At 46.2% G+C, this 26,227-nt stretch overlaps 1 protein-coding gene across 1 annotated transcript; it reads right to left on the bottom strand.

Annotated features, from left to right (window-relative positions):
• Positions 1 to 12,959: 12,959 nt before the first annotated feature.
• On the bottom strand, positions 12,960 to 19,627 carry LOC311522744 (interferon-induced very large GTPase 1-like; the record flags this gene model as incomplete). Its single annotated transcript, XM_084632228.1, is given in 6 exon segments — positions 12,960 to 13,202; positions 13,206 to 13,258; positions 13,261 to 14,296; positions 14,300 to 15,558; positions 15,561 to 17,625; positions 18,920 to 19,627. Coding segments are annotated over 6 exon segments (5,364 nt in total).
• Between the last annotated feature and the right edge of the window lie 6,600 nt (positions 19,628 to 26,227).

Below are 26,227 nucleotides of genomic sequence, written 5' to 3'. Positions count from 1 at the left end.
AAATGTAAACCTGTAGCCTTTGCCAGCCGAGGACTGTCTGATAGTGAAACTCGCTATCCCACCCACAAGCTGGAATTTTTGGCCTTGAAATGGGCCATCACTGAGAAATTTCGAGACTACTTGTATGGTGCTCAGTTCCAGGTGTGGACAGACAACAATCCACTGACTTATGTGTTAACAAGTGCTAAGCTGGATGCTACAGGGCACAGATGGGTGGCCGCCTTGGCTAGCTATGAGTTCAGCATTCAGTACCGATCAGGGAGAAGCAATGTAGATGCAGATGCATTGTCCAGGTGTCCGCAGGCTCCAGAAGTTGCTGTGATACCCACAGATGGAGTGAGAGCTATTTGCAGTGTGAGTCGCCGAGGGCCAGAGGCCCGTGAGGGCTTTCAGGGATGTGTTGCAGAAGCTTTGGGCCTGCCCCCTGAATGCATGCCTTCTGCTTCGGTGAACTATATTGCATTAGACCAATCTCCTTTGCCCATGCTCAATGCGGCTGACTGGCAAGAAGCCCAGCGGCAAGATATTGACATTCGTGATACACTACTTGCCAAAAGGGAGGGGCGAAGCCCAGCTGCGGTTGTCCCACCTAACCCGGAGGGTAAACTACTATTAAGAGAATGGACCAAACTAAAACTGATTCAGGGAGTGCTACACCGAATGACCACTGACCCTTTACAAAAACAACGAGCACAACTAGTACTGCCAAAAAAGTACAGAGCCCTGGCCATGAGGGCCCTGCATGATGACTTTGGGCATTTAGGGATGGAGAGGACCCTGGAACTTATTCGTAGTAGGTTCTATTGGCCCCGAATGGCTGAAGATGTTCGCAGGAAATGTGAGACTTGCGCTCGATGTGTTCAAAGGAAAACTCTGCCCACGAGAGCTGCATATCTCAAGAACATCACCAGCAACAAACCTTTGGAGTTGGTATGCATTGATTTCTTGTCTGTAGAGGTAGACAAGAGGAATGTTGGAAACATTCTAGTAGTGACTGACCATTTTACACGGTATGCACAAGCATATCCCACACGTGATCAGAGGGCCACCACCGTTGCTCGAGTATTGTGGGACAAATATTTCTCAGTCTATGGATTCCCGGCTCGGATACACTCTGATCAGGGGCGGGATTTTGAGAGTCACCTTCTGAAGGAGGTGCTGAAGATAGCAGGAATTAAAAAGTCTAGGACAACGCCTTATCACCCCCAAGGTGATCCTCAGCCAGAGAGGTTCAATCGAACCCTATTAGATATGTTGGGAACTTTGCGACCAGAGCAGAAGGCAACCTGGAGCCAGCATGTCGCATTTCTGGTGCATGCCTACAATGCCACAAAGAACGATGCTACGGGAGTCACCCCATATCTCTTGATGTTTGGGCGAGAACCAAGATTACCCATAGACTTGTGCTTTGGTGTATCAGAGGATGGAGATAGCTATGAAACTCATCAGCAATATGTATCCCGACTAAGAGAAAAGCTGCGGGATGCTTATCGCTTAGCTACCGCTGCGGCTCGGAAGAACGCAGACCGCAACAAACATCGATATGATGCTAGAGTGCGTTCGCAGGAGCTCCAGCCGGGGGACAGAGTCCTGCTGCGAAATTTGGGCAAATAAAGACGGTGCATAGAAACCTTTTGCTCCCTGTGGGGGAATTGGTAAGCACCCCTTGTGAGATGGGCCACGGCAGGGCTGCCGGGCAGAACAGAGGTGCTAGACCAAAGCCGCCATCCAACACAGACAGTGGGCTCCCTGCAGCTAACTTACCCCTATTCTGCACATCTGAGAGTGAGTCTGAGGAGGAAGACACAACCCTGGTGTATCCTGGGATGGAGACGAGATTTCAGTCTCGATCAGCTGAACAACGAGAGTTTTTCCTCTTCCGCCCTAAACCCAATGGCGGAACTATTTAGGCCCCTTTCTGATACCCCGGTGCTGCTGATGAGACCCCCCTGTGATGACACACACAGGTTATTGGACAATGGGGACAGACAGGTAGAGGATGTCCTGGGCACCTTGGACCCTCCAGCGTTAGAACTAGGAGTGCAGGGGCCTACGCCAGTAGCCGAGGGACCCTCCAGGGAAGCCTCTCCATCCGTCACTCAAGAGGATGTTCCCCCTACCTCGGCAACAGAGATTCTCAATAGACGAGATAGGGTGATAAGACCAGTGAAACGGTTAACTTATGATGCACCTGGGGTGACTAGTGAGGAGCCAATACCTTTAGCACACAGGCTTGTGGAAGCTAAAGTGGGCTTCCTGAGGCCCTTTGGAGGAAACCAATGAGTTGGTATAAAGGGAGTGTGATTTGTCGGGACGACAAAGTCTCGGCTGGGGGGAGGATGTAAGCAGTGTCAGGATGACCTCCACCCTGACATCTGGTGGTGAGGTGTGGCAAGTTGTGGAAAAGAACTTCAGGGGCCGATCTCATTTGCATAGGCACACCCACCACGCCTAGAATGAGACCATAGCTGCCCAAATGGTCACTTTGGCTGCTGTGGGATCCCCAGTGTCTCTGTTATTGGGGCAGGAAGAATAAATTGTTATTACCCTGATTATGGGAACTGTGCTTGGAACTGTACGTGGCCTTTTGTTATGATGGAGGGATTCACCATCAACTAAGTAGCACTCGCTAGGCAAGGGTCATGGGTTCCAAAACTGTGTGACTGGAGAGAGGCTGGGGACAAGTATTAATACTTGGTGGCATGGGCCCCTTGGTGAGGGCCTTACATGCTAATTGCACTTCCTCCTCTCTCCACTGTGGAATATCAGAGCTAATTTTGATTTCATTAGAAGTCTAGTTATAGGCTGCTGAGCTCACTTTGGGCTGACAGTGCACCAGCACTGGGGCTCCCCTATTATAAGCTGAATTCACCTAAGAGCTGAAATCACTGAGTGTTGTGTTAAGTAGTGGGGGAGCCTGAAGATATATTGTGGAGCAGTTTGCGGGACGGCTGGTGAAGCAGTTCGACGCGGTGCAGTGTGTGGATGGCAGGAGCTGCTTGTGGGCCGTGGAGCTGAGTGAAGGAGTTCGTGGGGCGGCTGGCGGAGCGGAGCGGAGCACAGCTGAGCGAAGGAGTTCGTGGGGCGGCTGGCGGAGCGGAGCGCAGCTGAGTGAAGGAGTTTGTGGGGCGGCTGGCGGAGCGGAGCGCCGCTATGGAGCTGTGGGGCGGTCAGCTTCAGATCACATAAGGTGCCTCTTACCCCTGTCCCATTTCCACCCAGGTTGGGAGGTAAAGCTCCGCAGATAAACTTTCGAACTCTGGGGCTGCCCTGACCAGGGACAGAGACTTTTGGGGCATTGGACTTTTGGGACTTTGGGTGATTTGGGGTTGCTGGACTCAAAAACCAAAGGGAAAAGGGCATGCCCCAATTTGCCTGGGGTGGGTTTTTTTGTTCATGGGTTGTGTTATGAATCCTGTTGGTGGTTTTTCCCCAACATAATGCCACATTGTTTCTCTCTGTTATTAAAAGACTTTTGCTACACTCAGACTATGTGCTTGCGAGAGGGGAAGTATTGCCTCTTGGAGGCGCCCAGCGGGGGTGGTATATATTGGTCCCAGGTCACTGGGTGGGGGCTCGAGCCGGTTTGCATTGTGTTATTGGAATGGAACCCCTAGATATTGAACCCGGCCCTTGTTGCTGCCAACTCTGACGGGCAGAAGGGTTACACGTATTTAAGCTGTCCTGACTTTTTCTTAAAAATGGGCAAACTATCCCATATTTTCAGTCTCCCCCACATGCTTCAGTACTAATGGGTCCCTGCTCGCAAGCCATCCTCCCACCAGTGCGGGGGGGAGGTGGGGGTGGTCCAGTGACCAATGATGGGGGTAGGGATGCAAAGCTGGTGGCAGGGATAAGATGCACCGTGCAGGGGCAGCTGCTCCCCCTGCTGGTCTGTCAGCACAGCCCCTGCTGCAAGCTGGCTCTCGACCAGAAGGTCCCTGCTCCCCGTCCCGTTTCTGGCCAGCCCTAGCTGTGTGCTGTGAGCTGCAGTGGCTGGAGAGTGCGGGCAGGTGCCAGGCAGTGGCTGATTATAGGTCAGTTCTGCTGCCCACCCATCTGCCTTTTACATGCTCCTCCTCTCACTGTCCTCTCCCTGCTTTGCCCCTTCACCCCCACAAGTCCTGCTGCTCCTCCATATCACCCCCCCCCCCCCGCACACACACACACACAGACACAGCAGGACATATCCCACTCCCAGCGCTGTGCAGAGAACCAGCTCCTGTTCGGAGCACTGCACTTATTAACAGTATGCCCGGCAGACTCCTTCCTTCCCCCACTGCCTCTGGTTGGGCCAGCACCCTGGGAAAGCCCAAGATCCTCCGGCCCGGGACACTGGCCAGGAGGAGCCGAGCCCTCCATGTGCCAAAGCCCTGTGCAATGCATGCATGGGGAAGCCGCTAAGCTCTGGACTGGGGTGGGAAACAATTTCCAGCCTGTTCCCAACCTGACCCTGCAGGCTTCACAGCAGCCCCCGGTCAGGGGCTTAGTGCCCTCTTTGCCCTGCGGTACAGCCCCCAGGGAGCGTGCGGCTGCTCTGTCCCCTAGGCACCCTCCCCTGCTGAGCTACCTCTCTGGCCCGGTTCTCTGAAGCCTCTGCAATCAGGTTACCTGGGCCCTGGTGCACAGTGCATTCTTAAAGCTTAACCCCTTCCTTCCCACGCTGTAGCCGGGGGGGACAGACGGCATCTAGGTTATGTTGGTGGCCAGCAGCAGCATGGAGGTCTTAGCTGCTTTATGATACTGTGTGGGCAGGAAGGGACAAGCTGCTTCCAGCCACGGTGGGGGTGGGGAGAAGACGATGAGATGAGCTCTGCAAAGACAAGGGCCAGGTCATCATTTCCTCTCTACTCCTCCCCTGCGGCTGGAAGCAGCTCCAATCCCTTCCCTCCTGCACAGTGCCAAAAGGCTGCTGGTGGCCACATGCCACATCAGATTGTGTCTGGCGAAACTGAACTGAGTTTGTCAGACCAGGTTCAATCCAGATTTAGGCCAGTCACATCACTCCCTTTCCTCTCAGGCATAGCCCTGGATCAGTTATTAGCAATCAGGTTAAAGTCCCACTCTGGGGAGGGGAGTCATTTATTAGCCTAGTCAGTCACTAGGGTTGCCAATTGTAGTTGGATGTATTCCTGGAGGTAGCCTCCTCATGTTACAGAATCTTTAATTCAAGATTAATCTTGAATTCCTGGAGACTCCAGGGCAATCCTGGAGCGCTGGCAACCCTATCAGTCACTCTGTAGCTATAAGGTGCTGACACACCTAAGAGATGTGGGGAGTGTTTGTTGCCCATATTTCTAGTCACGTGCCATCATATGGTGAGGCACAGAGTCCTCCTTACTCTGGCAGTTTTCAATAAATGACCTGTTCTTTTATCACTCAGATTTAAACTTCTTCCCCTTTGTTATTAATCATGTGTGTTACAGTCGTACCTATTGGCCAACCAAGATCGGGGCCCCGTTGTACTGGGAACTATACAAATAGAGGGTGGTAGACAGTGCTGGTCTGAGGAGCAATTCTAAATAGACCAGACAAACACAGGGTCAGGGGAAGGGATATAACTCACAAACAGAACCATCTGGGGAGTGGGGTACATGAGTAGGACTTAGATTTGCTCTCTAGCTAACACCTATACTATACATTTTTATTGGAGCTTGTTGGGCTTCTTCACAACCAATATTATCACAAGCAGTAAGGTATAAACCCTTATAACTGTTACAAAATCTTCCTCTCCAGTCACCCACAAGGGAGAAAGCTTGGAAGCAAGTGTTGTGTTAAAGTTAAAATTTTGGTCCCACGAGATCTTTTATACAAATATCCATCGTCGGAGAGTTACAAATTAAACACAGACACTGCAGCTGTCACGTCTCTCTCTGCTGGGCGATGGGAGCCAAGAAACCCTTGGCAAACTTCCAACCATGTTAGACAAAAGAGGGCAGGGCCAGCCAGTCAGATATAAACAGCCTCAGAGTAACTGAGAATTAAGGTTCATGTTGATGTGATTAGATCGGCCACTGACCTCGCTACTGTTGATCATGACATGCTGTGAACTCACCTGTGTATGTTGTTAGCAAATTTAGACACACTGTGGACCAAAGCAGGGGTGGTCAGGGCTGCTTTTGGGTGACTCTGTTCCTAGCTTTGCTGAGAGCTCTCAGAGGTAGTTGTTGGCCAATTGCTTTTCCTCCTTGAGGATACTGCCACCTGGGGCTGTGCAGGGTCTATCAGCCACCTCTCTTGTTTTAAGTGTATCTGATCCATTGGAGTAGTGAGGAAACTTGGGCAGTGGGATCTTCAGGATGCTGACAACACCCAGCTTCATGTCCCCATCTCACCTGGCTAAAATTATTTTAATTATTATTAAATTATGTGCCTGTAGCAAGGCGAAGGCTCACCAGCATAGCGCCTCCTGCTGGTCATCTTGGAAGTTAGCTCTTCAGCACTGGGAGCGCCCTCTGCAGCCTGGTGTCTTGCCTGTCTTAGGGCCCGCATATCCCTCCGGACCTTGGTGCCCTTTTACCTTGGGGTGCTGCCCCCTGGCTGTACCCCCACACTCTGGGTCTCCCCTCCCAGGGGAACCCCCAACCCTCAAAACCCACCTTGCTTCAGTGGCTACTGCCAGTCATCATCTAGCCCCTGCTCACTGGGGCAAACTGCAAATGGCCACTCATCATTGGCAAGGGGGTAGGACCTGCTGCCTTTGCCTATCCCCAGGCTGCCCCTCTGCCTCCCCCGTACCTTTCTGAGGCCTTCAACAAGGCCTCAGCCTGGGGATTTACCAGGCTGCTGCTCCCCAGCTCCCTTTGCCTTTCCCCCGCACTGCTCCACTTCAGGTACATTGCTCCCAGGCAGCTAGCCCTTCTCCCTCCAGAACTAGAGTGACACTCCTCTCACTTCTGGCCCCAAGCCCTCTTATAAGGGCCAGCTGGACCCTGATTGAGCTGGCCACAGCTGTGGCTGCTTCCCAAATCAGCCTAGCCCAGCCACAGCCCTCTCCAGGGATGCTTTTAACCCCTGTTTTACTGGAGTGGGGCAGTTGCCCCACTACAGGGCCTAAAAGCAAACTATTCCACTGCATAGGAAAGATAGGAAGTATAGCCAGAGACCATGCTGGCTTAACCAGGAGATCTTCAATGATCTAAAAATCAAAACATTGTTGTACGTAAAGTGGAAACTAGGTCAAATTACAACAAAGGATGCACATAAATAACACAAGTTTCTAAGGACAAAATTAGAAAGGCCAAGGAACAAAACAGATCATAGCTAGAGACATAAAGGGTGACAAGAAAACTTTCTACAAATACATTAGAAGCAAGAGGAAGATCAAGGACAGGGTAGGCCCATTACTCAATGAAGAGGGAAAAAACAATAACAGAAAATGTGGAAATGGCAGAGGTGCTTAATGACTTCTTTGTTTCAGTGTTCAAGAAGAGGGTTAGTGGTAAATGGACATCTAGCATACTGAATGCCAGTGAAAATGAGGTAGTATCCGAGGATAAAATAGGAAAAGAACAAGTAAACAATTATTTAGACCAATTAGATGTCTTCAGGTCACCAGGGCCTGATGAAATGCATCCTAGAATACTCAAGAAGCTGACTGAGGAGATATCTGAGGCATTAGTGATTATCTTTGAAAAGTCATGGAAAACGGGAGAGATTCCAGAAGACTGGAAAAGGGCATCTAAAAAAAGGGAAATAAGGATAACCTGGGGAAATACAGACCAGTCAGCTTAACTTCTGTACCTGGAAAGATAATGGAGCAAATAATTAAGCTCTAAATTTGCAAACATCTGGAAGATAATAAGGTGATAAGTAATAGTCAGCATGGATTTGTCAAGAACAAATGGTGTCAAACCAACCTGATAGCTTTCTTTGACAGGGTAACGAGCCTTGTGGATGGGGAGAAGCAGTAGATGTGGTATATGTTGACGGTAGTAAGGCTTTTGATGCAGTCATAGAATATCAGGGTTGGAAGGGACCCCTGAAGGTCATCTAGTCCAACCCCCTGCTCGAAGCAGGACCAATTCCCAGTTAAATCAGTCCCAGTCTCACCTGACCTTCTCCTAAACAAACTAGGGAAAGACAACTTAGATGGAGCTACTATAAGATGCGTGCAAAACTGGTGGAAAACCATTCCCAGAGAGTAGCTATCAATGGCTAACTTCCTGTCAGGGTGGTTAAGCACTGAAATAAATTGCCTGAGGGGTTCTGGAATCTCCATCAGTGGAGATTTTTAAGAGTAGGTTAGACAAACACTTGTCAGGGATGATCTAGATAATGCTTAGTCATGCCATGAGTGCAGAGGACTGGATTAGGTCAGTGGTTCTCAGCCGGGGGTCAGTGACCCCTTTCCGGGGGGCCGTGAAGCCCCACGGCTGAAACCTGGAGCCCCAGTGCTGAAGCCTGGGGGCCCCCCCTTCCTCCTAAGCCAGGAGCAGTGCGGGTCTGAAGCCAGTGGGCCCCCTGCCCTAGTTAGGAGCAGCGCAGGGCTGAAGCCCGCGGTGCCCTCCCCATCCCCCCCAAGCCGGGAGTGGCGCAGCCAGAAGCTAGGTGGGGCTGAAGCTGGCAGGGTCCCCACATCCCCTCCAAGCCAGGAGCAACGCGGTGCTCGAGCCGGCAAACCTCCCCTCCCCCACAAGCCAGGAGCAGCAGGGAGGCTGAAGCCGGGAGTCCCAGTGCCTTGCCCCTGAAGCTGGGCATTGCACTGGAAGCCCCCCTGCCTGCATACAGCCCATAGCTACCCCCTGCCCGCACCCTGAGCTACCCCCTGCCCATACACAGCCCTTAGCTATCCCCTCCCTGTACCCTGAACTACTCCCCTCATTTCACACAGCCCCTAACTAACCTCCTGCCCGCACCTGAGCGGTTTTCAAACTTTTTGAACTGAGTCCCCCCTTTCAGTTATATTTTTGGTTGCATCCCCCCAGAGCCCAGACAAGCTGGGTGCCCTCCTGAGTGAGTCAGGGGGTGGAGATGGCACATCCTCCCTGGACCCTGCTGTGTGGAGCTGGGATAAGCCATGCCAGGCCTTCCTTACCCCCCCCCACCAAAAAAAAATAGAAGTAAAACTATGCCTATGCCCAAGTGTGTCCCCCTGGCCTGGAACCCACGCTTCCCCGCTGCCGGGTCCTGTTGTTTTTATAGGGGCCTCAGCAGGAAAAAGGTTGAGAACCCCTGGATTTGATGATCTCTCAAGGTCCCTGTCAAGGTTCCTCCCCCACTCTGAACTCTAGGGTACAGATGTGGGGACCTGCATGAAAAACCTCCGAAGCTTATCTTTACCAGCTTAGGTCAAAACTTCCCCAAGGTACAAAATATTCCACCCGTTGTCCTGGGACTGGCCGCAACCACCACCAAACTAATACTGGTTACTGGGGAAGAGCTGTTTGGACGCGTCCTTCCCCCCCAAAATACTTCCCAAAACCTTGCACCCCACTTCCTGGACAAGGTTTGGTCAAAAGCCTCACCAATTTGCCTAGGTGACTACAGACCCAGACCCTTGGATCTTAAGAACAATGAACAATCCTCCCAACACTTGCACCCCCTCCCCACTTTCCTAGGAAATGTTGGATAAAAAGCCTCACCAATTTGCATAGGTGACCACAGACCCAAACCCTTGGATCTGAGAACAATGAAAAAGCATTCAGTTTTCTTACAAGAAGACTTTTAATAAAAATAGAAGTAAATAGAAATAAAGAAATCCCCCCTGTAAAATCAGGATGGTAGAGATCTTACAGGGTAATTAGATTCAAAAACATAGAGAACCCCTCTAGGCAAAACCTTAAGTTACAAAAAAGATACACAGACAGAAATAGTTATTCTATTCAGCACAATTTTTTTCTCAACCATTTAAAGAAATCATAATCTAACACATACCTAGCTAGATTACTTACTAAAAGTTCTAAGACTCCATTCCTGGTCTATCCCCGACAAAGACAGACTATAGACAGACACACAGACCCCTTGTTTCTCTCCCTCCTCCCAGCTTTTGAAAGTATCTTGTCTCCTCATTGGTCATTTTGGTCAGGTGCCAGCGAGGTTACCTTTAGCTTCTTAACCCTTTACAGGTGAGAGGAGCTTTCCCCTGGCTAGGAGGAATTTCAAAGGGGTTTACCCTTCCCTTTATATTTATGACAGTCCCTTCCAGTCCTATGATTCTATGTGGAAAGGAACAATTGAAACCGGGTGACATGGGCAAATCCACTGAGCAGCTGGGCTGACAGATAGAGTACGGCAACTGCGTGGCATGTGGCAATGAAGAGAAGAGATTCCCCCGTGGGACAATAGACGGAGCCACTGCCCAATCCAGCTACACTCACAGCCCCACTGTCAAGAAGGGACACAGAGAGGGAGTGTCATGGGTTGGGGTCACTGCATAGAGTTTGGACCATCAATGTTGTTACTGGGGATTTCTAACCCTACGTATTTCAGTCTGTTTTTGTGTGTGTGTAAATAGTTATCTAATTGCCCTTGTAACTGTGGAAAATCCAGTCTTTGGGTTGGGGTTTAACTGCTTCACCTGGGGGTTGCTCCATTGACTCCAGTGCTGGCCCTGCCTATCCCACCACAGCGGTTACTAACTTGTGCCCCACTGGGTCTCCCCCCCTCCCCCCAGTGAGAGCTCAGGGCTCTATGAAATTTTCTCACTGTTTAAGTGAGAAAACAAAGCCCATTTTTCATGAGGTCAGTCATTCTTATCAGCATCAGGCCTCTCAGAAGGGCTAATTTAAATGTTAACGGTTCCTGTATCACTTGGGATCTTGGGTTTGTACTTTGGAAGCATCACATCTCCTGAAATGTTTGCTGACCTCACCCACTATCCTTCCTCTCAGGGCTAAATAAAACAAAAAGTTTCAAGACAACATTTCAAAATAAATAAGCCACCACAAAAAAGTCACTTCCGAAGTTTATTTTGTTTAACTGTAAATGGTTTTCTGTTGCTTCTCATGCGTGATTACATTAAAACAAGAATACTAATTTCTTAATGCACAATAGGGAGAGTAAATGACAGTCATGCTCTAAATAGAGCAGTTTAATTGTCTTCAACGGATTCTTATTTGGGGAGGAGAGACTCAGTTTAAACACTCAACATACATGCCAATCATTTATCTGTGTTTACAGCCTATTCTAAAGTAATTACTTCCTACTATGTAATACTCAGGTCCTGAATCTGCCCTTGTCTTGAATAAAGAAAGTTTCACTGGTGTAACTTAGGCTATGTCTACACTGTCAGATGTACAGCGCCAGGAGCTGCAGTGCCCCTCAGAGAGCGCTGCAGGGAAAGCGCTGCTGTGTGTTCACACTGCCAGCACAACGGCAGCTCTTGCAATGGCCACAGAGAGCAGTGCATTGTGGTAGCTATCCCAGCATGCAAGTGTCTGCAGCATGCTTTTCAAATGGGGTGGTGTTGGGTGGAGTGTGACAGGGAGTGTGTTGTGTGTATGTGGGGGGAGAGAGAGTGGGTTTTGGGGGGGCTGAGGGCATGTCAGCATGCTGTCTTGTAAGTTCAGACAGCAGCAGACTCCCCTCCCCCTGCCTCTCAAGCAGCATTTCACAGTAATGGTTTGCTTTGTCCCGGAGCAGATAAGCCTGCCAGCTGTCAGAAACGGAGCTTTGAAAGGACATATCCGCATTCCTACAGCTGATTCCAAACAATGACTAGAGTGGCCACTTGACTTAAGGGGATTATGGGACGTTTCCGGAAGCCGATCAGAGCGCAGTAATTCAACACCTCGTTCACACTGATGCTGGGGCGTTTCAGCCGAGACACACCAAGCATTATGCTTCTGGTGGAGGTGGATTACCAGGGGCACTCCCGCTACAAAGTCCAGGCGCTCTACGTGCCTTGCAAGTGTGGAAGGGTCATGAGTTAGGGTGCCTGGGGCTGCTTTTAATGCACTCTAACTCACAAGTGTAGCCAAGTCCTTAGTGATTTTCAGCTATTAGGCTGGGCAGAAATGCTGTCCTGCCACAAGTAATTGTCAGCTCTTCAGAGCACTTAAAATAACAAAAGGCCCTATCTTCTGAACAGTGGGGAGGAACAGCTTAAACCAGACCAGGGACCCTTAGGGAGAGTTCACTCCTCCTGGCAGAGATACTTCTCCTCACCCCTCTTACTTTCACAGGAGTCAGGCATTCGAGCCCCTGGCTTAATGAGTCCTTTCAGCTGAGGGTGACCCCTCATCTGAGACAGGTTAAGCACAGTTCTGCTCCCCTTTACTCATACAATAAATGCAACAACACTGACAACAACATTTCACTACCCCTTCATTCAGTACTAAAGTGATTTGTAACCCAACACAAGTCAATATTGATCACTTTGAGCAACACCTCTATATCTGATGGATATCTAGGCAGAGTAGGTGAGTTCATGTAAATACAATTTGCTCCTAAAGTCTCTCCCGCTCCCAGCTAGCTGTCATGGGAGAACTCATTCGGTCCCTGTTTACATAGTTATGTTAGGAAGAAGCTTCTCCTCTAAACATGTTTCTATACAATTTCCATTAGATGGTTTCTTGCACCTCCCACTGAGACATCTTGTAATGGCCACTGTCAGAGACAGGATGGATCACTGGTTTGATCCAGTACAGCAGGGAGATGAGATACAGAGCTAGATGGCCTTTAGGTCTGATCCAATACAGCAAGGATGTGGGATACTAGGCTATATGGGTTATTGGTCTGATCCAGTACTGCAGAGAGGTGGGGATACCAGGCTAGATGGGCTGTTATTCTGGTTCAGCAAGGACACGGGGATACACGGACTATCAGTTTGCTTTGGTATGGCTGTTCCTGTGCAGCAGCCTTGCACTAACTGGAAGATGTGACCTGCAATTGATTTTTTTAGTTTTCAATTTAAAAAACTGTACAGGCTGTCAGATTTGTTCATATTCCGTTTTTTAAAATTAAGGGTTTTGTTTTGTTGAAGTGTATCCTACTTAAAGAGACTCTTGGCAAGTCTATTATTTCATGTAAAACGCTTCCTTTAGGCTCTTCAGCTCCTGCTCTTTAGTTATATTTTTCCAGTCTCCTGGAAGATCTGCTGCTTTAGCACCATACGTTCTAGCTAACTGGTCATTGAATGATTTGAAAACAAATTTCCAGTAATCAGAAGCATCAATCCTGGGATCAGGCTGAATGTGCCAGTCTGGGTAGTAATGGTGGTAATCTTTGTAGGGATGAAATTTCCCATCTGTGGCTGCAGTTCAGAATTCACGATTGGAAACCACATCAGAGGAGCATATGGAATGCTCAAGCTTTGTGAATCACAGTCCCTGAAGTTCCCTAACACTTTGGGTCGATGGATTGATACAAAATGCTCTTTATGGTCAGTGCCTCCTGCTTCACAGGGGGCTTCACAGAATGGACACTGCTTCCCACAGCCAAACACTTGCTTGAAGATCTCATCCTGGGGTTTCACTGACAGGCTGGAGAGTTTGGTTTCAAGTTCCAAATGATTAAACTGGGTTAAGATTTGTTGTTCCAGCTCCAGAAGGAAGATTTCAACGTTACCAGAAAGCTGCCCAATTTTTGCTGTGTTTTTAAACTGTACTCCAACTAAGCTATTGCTGGAAATGACCAGGTCCTGCTGCAGCTCTTTGCAAAAGCTGTCTAAAAAGGCAGAAACTGTCTTATTGTTTTTATTTATGGAGTTTTTCAGAACTCCCTTGATTTTATTTATTATTCTGGATAGAATCCCTTTCTCCAAATCTCTCAAACTTGCCTTCCCTCCATAGTGGTCTATCAGACATCTCTGTATCCAGGATTTGACAAACTCTTCATAGTTACTTATGTATTTCACATAGTTGTCAAAGTTCATCTCTTCCAGCAGCTTCTTTAGCAAAAAGAACTGAAAGAAGCTTTGGCTGGCGTATTCCAGGGCCTGTTCACTGCTGAGAAAATTGTCAACTATTTCTAGTCCGAGCCTTTTGTTGACATAACCCACCAGGGCAGGTTTGAGACACTGATCACAGAAATTCCTCGCCCTTGTTTGGCTTTCATTCTTTTCCAAATAGAGATCAGTAAATATGGAGAAATAATGAGGTTTCAGCTTCTCTAGACGTTGCTGAGGATCGTTTTCTTTGATAAAATCTTCATGCATCTTCTGAAATGCCCAAGCCGCTTCCCCCAAAACGTGAAGCTTCAGGTCAACTTCAAACAAAGGAGAAGTGTGAAGTTTCTCAATATCCTCCTCTTTTAACCTCTCATTAAGCATATGCAGCAGTTCTCCACAATAGGTTTCATCATAGTCTGTTTTGGATTTAACTTTTTCTTCCATGTATTTCTTGCATTCATTCATTCAAGATAGAGCAAGCTCTTCAGTTTTACAGTAACATGCCTGTGAGAAGTATTCTACAACTGCTCTGGTCCATTTTAGGTTTAAGTATTCCTTCTTCATTGTGAAAGACTTCATTCTATAATCCAGCAGGCTTTTTGCATGTTGTAGTATCTGTCTGACAGCACCCCCTCTGTGCTTCAGATCCTTTCTCAGCTGGAGATCCATTTCTTGAACAACTTGACGTTTCTGTAAAGTACTGAGCTTTAACTCTGACAAGGTTTCTCGCCACATCGTTTCAAATTCTTTTTTCAGTTTCTCATGGTCTAGTTTATCTTCTCTGTTTTGGCATTCAGCCAAGAGTCTGTCAACTTCCCCTTCAATTTTCTGCTTGTACTCAGACTGGATATTGTCTATCTTGTGCTGTCCTCTTCGTATTCGAATTGCTTCCTTACAGTTACTGGTTGAATAATTTTCAAGTTCTCTTTTGAGGCTATTTGTGCTCCTTTTGACATCTTCTCTGTACTTTTCTATCAGGTTCAAATTTGGAGCTTCACCTTTAAAATACTGTTCTAAGTTATTCAAGAGCTTCTGTTCTCCCTGCTGTAGTTCCCCTTTTGCTTCCATTTTTAAGCTGTGAAAGAGATCACCCTCTAGTGTCTCTGGCAGCTGATTCTGGATAAAAGTTTCTTTTTCAGATATCCAGAGATACATCTCTTTGCGGAAACCCCATTCCCATTCAGAATGCTTCATAGACAGCTGGTTATAGGCTTCAGCTACAAGGCTATTTCTAAAGCTAAAGATGAAGTTCTCATGTTTCACTGACTTCCACAGGCTCTTCAACCATACAATAAAATCAGGAATATCCTTTCCAGCTCTTTTCCGTGAATGGTTCTCTATGAATTCAAACAGGTATTTCTTTAGCTCACACACACTCTCACTGTAGCCAGTGTTTACAGGAACCATGGAAGGGACTCCATGCCACAAGCCAGGCATGTACCAATTGTGTTTTTCTGGGTCATACTCCATAATATCAGAAAATGCCATTTCCCTGCTTTGCTTTTCCATGCTTGCTGCAGCTTTGGTCATTTCATTCAGCTGCTCCAGGAGGTGTTTCCTGTCCCTCATGTTTTGATCATGAGCAGACACATCACTGACATTCTGATGCACAAACTGGCAGTTTGGCTGTTGTCCTATTTCCTCCATTCTGAGAAATGCATGGACCACAATTTGCAGAACATCCTTCATTTCTTTGGCATTCTCCATGGCCATGTTAACGATGGTATGTCACTCAGTCCAATCACCAGGGTGGCCAGCTCATTGTCATGTTGATAACTGTCTTCCAGTGCTGTTAGTTCAGGGGCCTTCAGACCTTCAGTGTCTATCACCAGGATGAAATCACAGCCAAGCAGCTCCTGAACAGCTTCTGTAACTTTAATGAGCGTCATGAAGGCTCCTCGCATACATCGACCGCTACTCACTGCAAAATGCAGGCCAAACTTGGTGTTGAGAAGGGTGGATTTCCCAGTGCTCTGCACTCCCAGCACTGTTATAACCACCATTTTGGAGCCATCCCCTAGTCTGATATGGAGATGAGTTAGAACATCTACTACCCAGTTCATGGGGATGTTGGCGGCATCTCCATCGATCAGCTCCACAGGAAACCCTTCCAGCGTCAGGTCAGCTGCTGTGCATGGGAGATGGGAGAATTGTCTTTGGCTTTCTTCCATTTTCCCTTCTTTAACCTTTGAGCATTCAGCTTCATAGAACTGCCCAAGCTCACGCATGAAATGCTCTACCCCCAAGGAACTATCAGATATTAATTTATCTAATTCCTCCAGCTGTTTTCTGTCCACTCCTGGAGTTTCACATTTCTCTTTATATTCTGCCTGCATTTTAGAAAGATTCCTCCTAGCAATATTATCCAGGCTAAATTTCATCCATTTCAGAAAGTAATGTTTCTCCACTGTAGGCAAGTGTTCTATTCCATTGATAAACTTAGTCAAACCATTAGTACGGTCACACTGATTCCACTGTCTGCGTATCTCTAACCATTTCTGTTTCAGCTCAGATTTATAGTCTTCAGTGGCCACGTCCCCTTGCCTTTTCATTCGGCACATCTCTTTTTCCAATTTAGCCAAGTTTTTCCATTGGTCTCCTCGCAGGCTCAGCATTTCCCTTTTGTATTTTGCCCCATCTCTTATTTCTGCAGTGATTTCCTCAGTATATTTCCTCGCACACCGACATGCCTGACAGTTCTCATCCACCTGGATGAGGTCATGTGCCGTCACAGCCATGGCTTCCAAACTCACTGTCTTCAGAGATGAATTCACTATGATTCCTATGGTGGACTGCACCTTTTTCACAAATCCTGCATTATTCATGGTACTATCTTTCACCAGTAGCTGTGATTTGCTCAGTTTCAACACTGAGGCCAGCTTATTAAGAAATCCCAGACTTTCTTTGGGTTTCTTATTCTTGCAGTTGAGGATGAAGTAATATTTACAGCTGGATTCTTTCAGAGATGATAACAGCGCGTATTCTCTCTCACCGATGCTCTCGGTAACTATGAACACTGCGGAGGAGACCTCTGCTAAAAAGCTAAACTGTAGCCAGTGGGACTCAATGTCTCCACGCAGATTTGTAACTGCAATGGGTTCTGGGAAAAGATCAGAATTTTCCGTCCCCCCAGGGAAATACCAGGATATCTCAATCAGCCCATCTGCAATTTCCCGAGGGAAGTTCCCAGACTCCATGTCCCGATGGATAAAGAAATCGTGGTGCTGCTGGGAGGGGCTGAGAACCTCATTGAGGAGTTGGGACTTAGAGAAGCTGCAGCTCCCCATCCGCACAAAGGAAATGGTTGGCATTGACGTGAGCACCAAGCTCTCCTCTCTGAACCCTCTGCTCTCTGCCAGGGAGTGCGGCCTCCACTTCCTCACAATGTCCCTCATGGCCCACAGTAGTAGGGTGCCCTTGGGGGTGTTGAGGGCGGGTAGCAGCAGAGGAAGGGGAAACGGGCACATGGACATTTTTAACAGGATCTCCTGCTGTAGGAAACTGTCTGAGCAAAGCAGAACAGCACAGAGAACATCGAGGGGGTTTAGAGAATCAATAGTGTCCATTTCATTTTGGGAAAGAAAATCCTCTGTCATATCCAGATCTTTCTCATCATCCTCATTTTCTTCATCAGGATTTTGAACAAGGCTTGTGTTTCTGGCCATCACATTCAGAGCCATCACCTTCCTTAGGAAGTCCCCAGGTAAATCTGTTAATGACTTAGGAGTGGTGTTCTCTGTACTTTCTAGACTGATTTCCAGGACATTCCTTAGCTTTAGCTTGCTGTCTCTGTGCTGATCCAGGTTTAAATTTGAGAGAACTTCCAGAAGTGTTTCTTTTCACTGCAGAAAGACATTAAAGTGTGAATGCACAATTCAGAGTTTGAAATTGTTTCAGTTACATATTTCAATTTTCTGGGGTTTTTTTGTTTTCGTTTTTTTGATGGAGAACCAGTCCTTCATTTTAATTTCAGGAAAGAGACAGAAATGTGATGAGAATTGCATTATAGAAGAGAACTAAACAGGAAGTGATAGGTGCTTAGTTTACTAATTTAGAGTTAAACTGCAATTTAACAATATGCTCTGATAATGAGGTGTTACAGCAGAGCACAGCTCACAGCATGTGTTCAGTGGTGCCCTTCCCCCACTTTGCTCCATCCTGCTGCTGCTCCCGGGACCCTCACCCTAGCTGTGCAGAGCGGGGGTAGGGGGTGCTGATGTCAGGGTGTCCCCCTGCCTCTGTACCCCACCTCCACAGAGCAGGGGCGAGGGGACATGACAGCCTGATTCAGGAGGACTGGGAGCTGCTGAAGTCTACTCTATGGTAAGGGCCTGCCTTTCTTAAAGAGACAATGCACTGATTCTGAGATTTCCCCAGCAGCAAGCTCACAGTCTCTCTCTCACACACACACACACACACTCACTCACTCTCTCTCTCTCTCTCTCTCTCTATTTCACACTCACCTCCCAACACATACTTGTATTATTGTTGCTGTTACTTCTTGGTACTTCCTGTAATGCGCATATAGTCTCTGTAATTTTATTTTATTTTCAAGTGTGTTATTTTAGTGTTTTGACTGGTCTATACATTTCATAATTTTTATTTCTCTTACACTTTAAATTTAATTCTTTGAGTCGTGAGTTCTAAACTGTCTAACCTGTCCTGGCTGGAGCAATTGTCCCTATGGTAACTATATATTAGGCTTTTTGTTTCTACTGGTGGTGAGCATCCTCACATAACTGGTGCACATAACAAAATGTATTGCTCACTGGATGGAAAAAAAAGAGGGAACATGCCAGCAGGGCAGGTGTGGCACTGCCCAAATGTCAGGTCAAAACTTAGTCAAACCATTAGTACGGTCACAGTGATTCCGCTGTCTGCGTATCTCTAACCATTTCTGTTTCAGCGCAGTTTATAGTCTTCAGTGGCCATATCCCCTTGCCTTTTCATTCGGCACATCTCTTTTTCCAATTTAGCCAAGTTTTTCCATTGGTCTCCTCGCAGGCTCAGCATTTCCCTTTTGTATTTTGCCCCATTTCTTATTTCTGCAGTGATTTCTTCAGTATATTTGCTCGCACACTGACATGCCTGACAGTCCTCATCCACCTGGATTCCTAGGTCATGTGCCGTCACAGCCATGGCTTCCAAACTCACTGTCTTCAGAGATGAATTCACTATGGTTTCTATGGTGGACTGCACCTTTTTCACAAATCCTGCGTTATTCATGGTACGATCTTTCACCAGTAGCTGTGATTTGCTCAGCTTCAACACTGAGGCCAGCTTATTAAGAAATCCCAGACTTTCTTTGGGTTTCTTATTCTTGCAGTTGAGGATGAAGTAATATTTAGAGCTGGATTCTTTCAGAGATGATAACAGTGCGTATTCTCTCTCATCGATGCTCTCGGTAACTATGAACACTGCGGAGGAGACCTCTGCTAAAAAGCTAAACTGTAGCCAGTGGGACTCAATGTCTCCACACAGATTTGTAACTGCAAGGGGTTCTGGGAAAAGATCAGAATTTTCCGTCCCCCCAGGGAAATACCAGGATATCTCAATCAGCCCATCTGCAATTTTCCGAAGGAAGTTCCCAGACTCCATGTCCCGATGGATAAAGAAATCGTGGTGCTGCTGGGAGGGGCTGAGAACCTCATTGAGGAGTTGGGACTTGGAGAAGCTGCAGCTCCCCATCCGCACAAAAGAAATGGTTGGCATTGACGTGAGCACCAAGCTCTCCTCTCTGAACCCTCTGCTCTCTGCCACGGAGTGCAGCCTCCACTTCCTCACAATGTCCCTCATGGCCCACAGTAGTAGGGTGTACTTGGGGGTGTCAAGGGTGGGTAGCAGCAGAGGAAAGGGAAACTGGCACATGGACATTTTTAACAGGATCTCCTGCTGTAGGAAACTGAGCAAAGCAGAACAGCACAGAGAACATCAAGAGATTGCAGAGAAACTTTCATCTCAGTGTCACTAAAACAGAAAGTGCCATCAATATGCAGTATCTCCTCATAATCACCCATTTCTTCTGCAGGAGCCTTGTGCCCAATGCTTGTATTTCTGGCCGTCCCATTCAGAGCCATGACCTTCCTCAGGAAATGCCAAGGTAAATCACCTAATGCCTCTGGAATCCTGTTCTTGATGCTTTCTGGGCAGATCTCCAGGACATCCCTCAGCCTGATCTTGATGCTTCTGTGCTTCTCCAGGTTTAATCGGGACAGAACATCTTGAAATGCTTTACTTCTTTCTGCAGAAGGAAGTTAAAACAAACCAAAATTTCAGAGTAGAAAATGGTGACTTTATATACAGTTTACTCATTCCATAGACAGCCTGATGTTTGTCATTTAAAGAAAAGCAGTACCCAGTAAGTAACAGATGACTTATACATCCTGAGGTCAATTCTTCTCTTACTTATATTGGTATAACAAAAATGAAGCCAATGGGATTACTTCTATGCAAATAAAACATAGTTCTGGCCCACTTTGAACTCCACTAGGTTGGTTTGCATTGTTTGATCCCAATCCTTATCCTCAGCGCAGTGCAGAGTCCACTTTAAAATGGCTTAAGTGGCCAACCGAGAATTTCCTAGAAAATCTTCCAGTATAACCAGCTCTATGACATCCCAGCTCACAGCTACTGGAGGAGGGGACATAGACTCAGGACCCTGTCTCTGTGGTGATCCCAGAAGCTGGAATGACCCCTTGGCTGCTCTAAGCTGCTGCTCAGGATCAGACTGGTGCCTGGCAGTCTGAGGATCAGGTGGCTGTGATGGTAGCCTACACCCCTCACCCTGAGCTATGCTGGGCATCAATGGCTCATCTGGAGGATCTGACCCTTTATTTCCGTTTCAGCAGTCAGTGCAGATTACGCCTTCTGGGAAGACTTATTTTTGATTTTCTTCATATCTTCCTCCATCTCTTTGCTGTGACATGTCTTTTACAGGTGTAGCTAACAGCACTGTGGCTTTGCTTACCTCCCAGCGACCAAATCAGTCCCTTCACTCACGCTACTTTCTCTGTCCTTTTGGGGAGCTGTGAGTACTGTCATTACTTACAAAGCAAATTTACCCACACTGCAACATGGGGAGCTAATGCTAAGACACCTCCAGGCAAGTCCTGGTACGGTAATGTCTCCAGTGCAGTGTTAGGGTATTTGGACCTGATAAACAATTAACCCGTTTATTATGTGTTATAGAGGCATTATTAAGGTCACAAGAGCAAACTATTCCACTGCACAGGAAAGATAGGAAGAATGGCAAGAGACCACCCTGGCTTAATCAGGAGATCTTCCATGATCTAAAAATAAAAAAAGTGTCCTACAAAAAGTGGAAACTAGGTCAAATTACAAAGGATGAATACAAACAAACAACACAAGTATGTAGGGGCAAAATTAGAAAGGCCAAGGCACAAAAGGAAATCAAACAAGCTAGAGACATAAAGGGTAACAAGAAAACATTCTACAAATACATTAAAAGCAAGAGGAAGACAAAGGACAGAGTAGGCCCATTACTCAAATGAAGACAAAAAAGCAATAACAGAAAATGTGGAAATGGCAGATGTGCTTAATGACTTCTTTGTTTCGGTTTTCACCAAGAAGGTTGGTGGTGATTGGACGCCTAACATAGTGAACACCAGTGAAAATGGGGTAGGTTCAAAATATGGAAAGAGCAAGTTGAAAATTACTTAGACAAGTGAGATGTCTTCAAGTCACTAGAGCCCAATGAAGTGCATCCTAGAATACACAAGGAGCTGACTGAGGAGATATCTGAGCCATTAGCTATTATCTTTGAAAAGCCATGGAAGACGGGTGATATTCCAGAAGCCTGGAAAAGGGCACATATAGTGCCTATCTATAAAAAGGGAAATAAGGACAACCCAGGGAATTACAGACCAGTCAGCTTAACTTCTGTACCCGGAAAGATAATGGAGCAAATAATGAAGGAATCAATTTGCAAACATCTAGAAGATAATAAGGCGATATGTAATAGTCAGCATGGATTTGTCAAGAACAAATCATATCAAACCGACCCGATAGTTTTCTTTGACAGGGTGATGGCCTTGTGGATGGGGGGAAGCGGTAGATGTGGTATATCGAGACTTTAGTAAGGCATCTGATATAGTCTCAAATGACCTTCTCATTAAAAAACTAGGGAAATACAACCTAGATGGAGCTATTATAAGGTTGGTGCATAACTGGTTGGATAACCATTCCCAGAGTAGTTATCAATGACTCACAGTCATGCTGGAAGGGCATAACGAGTGGGGTTCTGCAAGAATCAGTTCTGGGTCTAGTTCTGTTCAATATATTCATCAATGATTTAGATAATGGCATAGAGAGTACACTTATAAAATTTGCAGACGATACCAAGGTGGGAGGAGTTGCAAGTGCTTTGGAGGATAGGATTCTAATTCAAAATGATCTAGACAAACTGGAGAAATGGTCTGAGGTAACTAGGACGAAATTCAATAAGAACAAATGCAAAATATTCCACTTAGGAAGGAACAATCAGTTGTACATGTACAAAATGGAAAATGACTGCCTGGGAAGGATTACTGCAAAAAGGGATCTAGAGGTCAGAGTGGACCACAAGCTAAATATGAGTTAACAGTGTAAGACTGTTGCAAAAAAAGCAAACATCACTCTGGGATGTATTAGCAGGAGTGTTGTAAGCAAGACATTCAAAGTAATTCTTCTGCTCCAGTCCACGTTGATTATGCCTCAGCTGGAGTATTGTGTTCAGTTCTGGGTGCCACATTTCAGTAAAGATGTGGACAAATTGGAAAAAGTCCAGAGAAGAGCAACAAAAATGATTAAAGATCTAGAAAACATGACCTATGAAGGAAGATTGAAAAAAATGGGTTTATTTAGTCTGGAAAAGAGAAGACTGAGAAGGGACATGATAACAGTTTTCAAGTACCTAAAAGGTTGTTATAAGGAGGAGGAAGAAAAATTATTTTCCTATCCTCTGATGATTGGACAAGAAGCAATTGGCTTAAATTGCAGCAAGGGAAGTTTAGATAGGAAGTTTTTCCTAATGTCCGAACTGCCAGGGTGGTTAAGCACTGGAATAAATTGCCTAGGGAGGTTGTGGAATCTCCATCATTGGAGATTTTTAAGAGCAGGTTAGTCAAACACCTGTCAGGGGTGTTCTAGAGGGTGCTTGGTCCTGCCATGAGTGCAGGGGACTGGACTTGATGACCTCTCGAGGTCCCTTCCAGTCCTATGATTCTATAATGAAGCACCAGCTCTGCTTTAGTTTAGGTTGAGAAGCCCTTTCTACTTAAATGTTAATTCTTCTAAGTGCTGTAAGATCTGCATGCTTACTTGGACCGTCTTGAAATTTGTTGTCTCATGGGGGAACAGGATAGGGTTAGTGGCCCAAATTTTGGGGTCATTTGAGCAAGGAGTTCCCTAGACACAGCTCATCAAAAACACAGCATTTTGCAAAATCAGCAGTCTTATAATGGAGGGGATTGTGCACCACAGAGCTCAACATCCCCTCCTTGATCTCAGTCACTCAGCATTTATTTCAGCCAGTGTGTGGCACTCACTGCCCGTTTGAGGAAGCAATACTGAAAACATCTATTAAAGGAAACGTTTGGCTTTCTAGAACACTGCATGCAAACACTCATGAGCCAAAGATATTGAAACGTGCATGTGCTGTGAGCCTAGGCAAGAGTCCTTCCAGACAGTCCACTCTCACAGTAGCTGGATGGCTCAACTACATTTGAGCCCTACTCTACTCCACAGAATTAACAACCTTCCTCAGAATACCATCCTTGCCACCATGGATGTCACTTTCCTATACACCAATATCCCCCACAATGACAGGATAGCTGCCTGCCCCAAATATTTAAAAGACAGTGGACAACCATCAATTATCCATCCCAAACACAGAGCCAAACTCATCCATTTCATCCTCACCTGTCATAGTTTTACCTTCAACAATAAACATTTTGTGCAAAGCATGAAAACAGTCAGGGATACTAGGATGGCTCCCCAATATGTTAACTTCTTCATGGGTCATCCTGAAGAAGAATTTCTGGAGAAGTGCATCATGAAACCAGTGATATACCTGAGAAATTTTCATCCTATGGGAAGACAGCTTAAACTCCCTCAGACTTCCACCACAACTTCAACAACCACCACCCATCCGTTAAACTCTCTCTGGAGCTTTCCCACACTAGCATCAACTTCTGGACACCACAATCAGCTTCAACAATGGAACCCTACAGACAACCATATACAAGAAACCCATGGATCACCACACCTACCTTCATAGATCTAGTAACCACCCCAACCATACCATGAAATATGTTCTTGACAGCCAGGCACTCAGATACCACAGAATGTGCTCTGAGGAGAAAGTAAGTGATGTATACCTTAATGAAGGGATAGCCTATTTTTTGTCAAGGTCCAAATTTCTTGGTCAAGGTATAGTCAAGGTCCAGACTCCAAAAAAAATGCTTAAAAACCCATAATGATAATAAACAAATAAAAACATTTTGGGGTCCATTCAAAAGCATCTCACAGTCCGGATTTGGCCCATGGTCCACCTATTGACTATCCCTGGCTTAACACGCTTGTTGTCGATATTGTGAAGGCCAAGACTATAACAGTGGTCAAAAAAGACCTAGGTAAATTGATGGAAGATAGGTCCATCAATGGCTATTAGCCAGGATGGGGAGGGATGGTGTCCCTAGCCTCTCTTTGCCAGAAGTTGGGAATGGGTGACAGGGGATGGATCACTTGATGATTACCTTTTTTATTCATTCCCTCTGAAGCACCTGGCATTGGCCTCTCTCAGAAGACAGAATACTGAGCTAGATGGACTTTGGTCTGACCCAGTATGGCCGTTCTTATATTCACTTAAAACCACCTTCACCAAACAAGGACACTCCATCAGAGAAGTAGATTGCATCATGCAACAGGCCACCCAAATACCCCAGGAGAACCTGCTTCAATACAGAAATAAACCCCCTTCTGCCTGCATACCCCTATTTGTCACCTACCACCCCACACTGGAACCCATGCAGTAAAGCTAGTGTTACCACCAATGGGTGTAAACAACTACAACCCATACTCAATGGGTACCCCATCATGAAAGAAATATTTCAAGAATCATCTCTTCTGGTCTTCGAACAATCTCTTCAAACTCATTGTTGCGCTGGTTTGAGGGATGTGTATACCCCATTATGTGATCAAACTAATTGCAACCATATTATGTGCATTCTGCCAATATGAATTAATGAAATAGAACACCACATAGTTAAGGGTTAATTTGGAGACAGGCTTTTAGAAGCGAGGTCATATCTAGCTGATAGTTTTTGCTAATCAGAATGGGAGGAGGGGACAGACAAGTAAACAACTGAGACTGAAAACCTTGGTGGTTGGAAAACTTTGAATCTAGGCACCTCTGATATGAAAAGTTTACTGAAAGTTAGAAAAGAGTTGGGGTCATTATGACCTGTGTGTTTTGTAGAAGTTAGTTATAAAAGATTAGCTAATAAAGTATATTGTGGAGCAGTCCTCTGAAGCCATCTTGAGACACTTTTTTCTGACACCCTTTCTCCCCGGTGGGTGAGCAACTGGTCACTGCAAACCAGCTGTTAATTACTCAATACCGTTCCAGATGTTAGGGAAAATATCTGGGATGTTCTAAACCTATTGCTTATGTCTCTGTATGCTTAAATCTAATAAACTGAATGTTAGATAAGACCATACTTACTTGCATTTAATCCTTGATCAGACAGAACTTCTGTGTTCCTATTGATTGATTCCTGACACTGCATGGAATGAAATAGTTAAGTTGCCCCTGCTGTGGGTTCTGAAAACCCCAGGTAACACTCGTCATCAAGAGGAAGCTCCCCACAGACCAGGACACACCCACTCAAAGCAGCACCAGACTCTGCCAGAACTATAGATGCAAAACTTGCAGACATATCTCCATTACTATAATGATCAACACTCCACACAAAACACCTTTCAAGATCCCAGGATCTTATACATGCCTATCACATGTAGCATACTTCATCCAGTGCACTAAATGCCCGAATAATGATTATATGGATGAAACAGATAACCACTATAAACTCAAATGAATATACACAGGAAAATGATAAAAGACAAAAACACCCTATCACCTGTGGGTGAACACTTTTCATAAAGTAATCACTCTATATCTGACATATCAGTCCCAATCCTCAAAAGAAACTTGCACAGCATTTTCAAAAGAAGAACCAGAGAGCTTAAATTCATTACTCTGCTGGACACCAAATCGTGGATCATGGACATCATGGATTGAACAGAGACACTAGATTTATGGTTTATTAAAACAATCTGTAATCCACTAACCCCTTCTTTTTTTCCTATGATTGCAGAGGTGCTAATGGCCCATTCTAC

Source organism: Lepidochelys olivacea, assembly GCF_965140295.1.
Source record: "Lepidochelys olivacea isolate rLepOli2 genome assembly, chromosome: 6".
Lineage (NCBI taxonomy): Eukaryota > Metazoa > Chordata > Testudines > Cheloniidae > Lepidochelys > Lepidochelys olivacea.
This window is presented reverse-complemented; position numbering and strand designations above follow the sequence as displayed.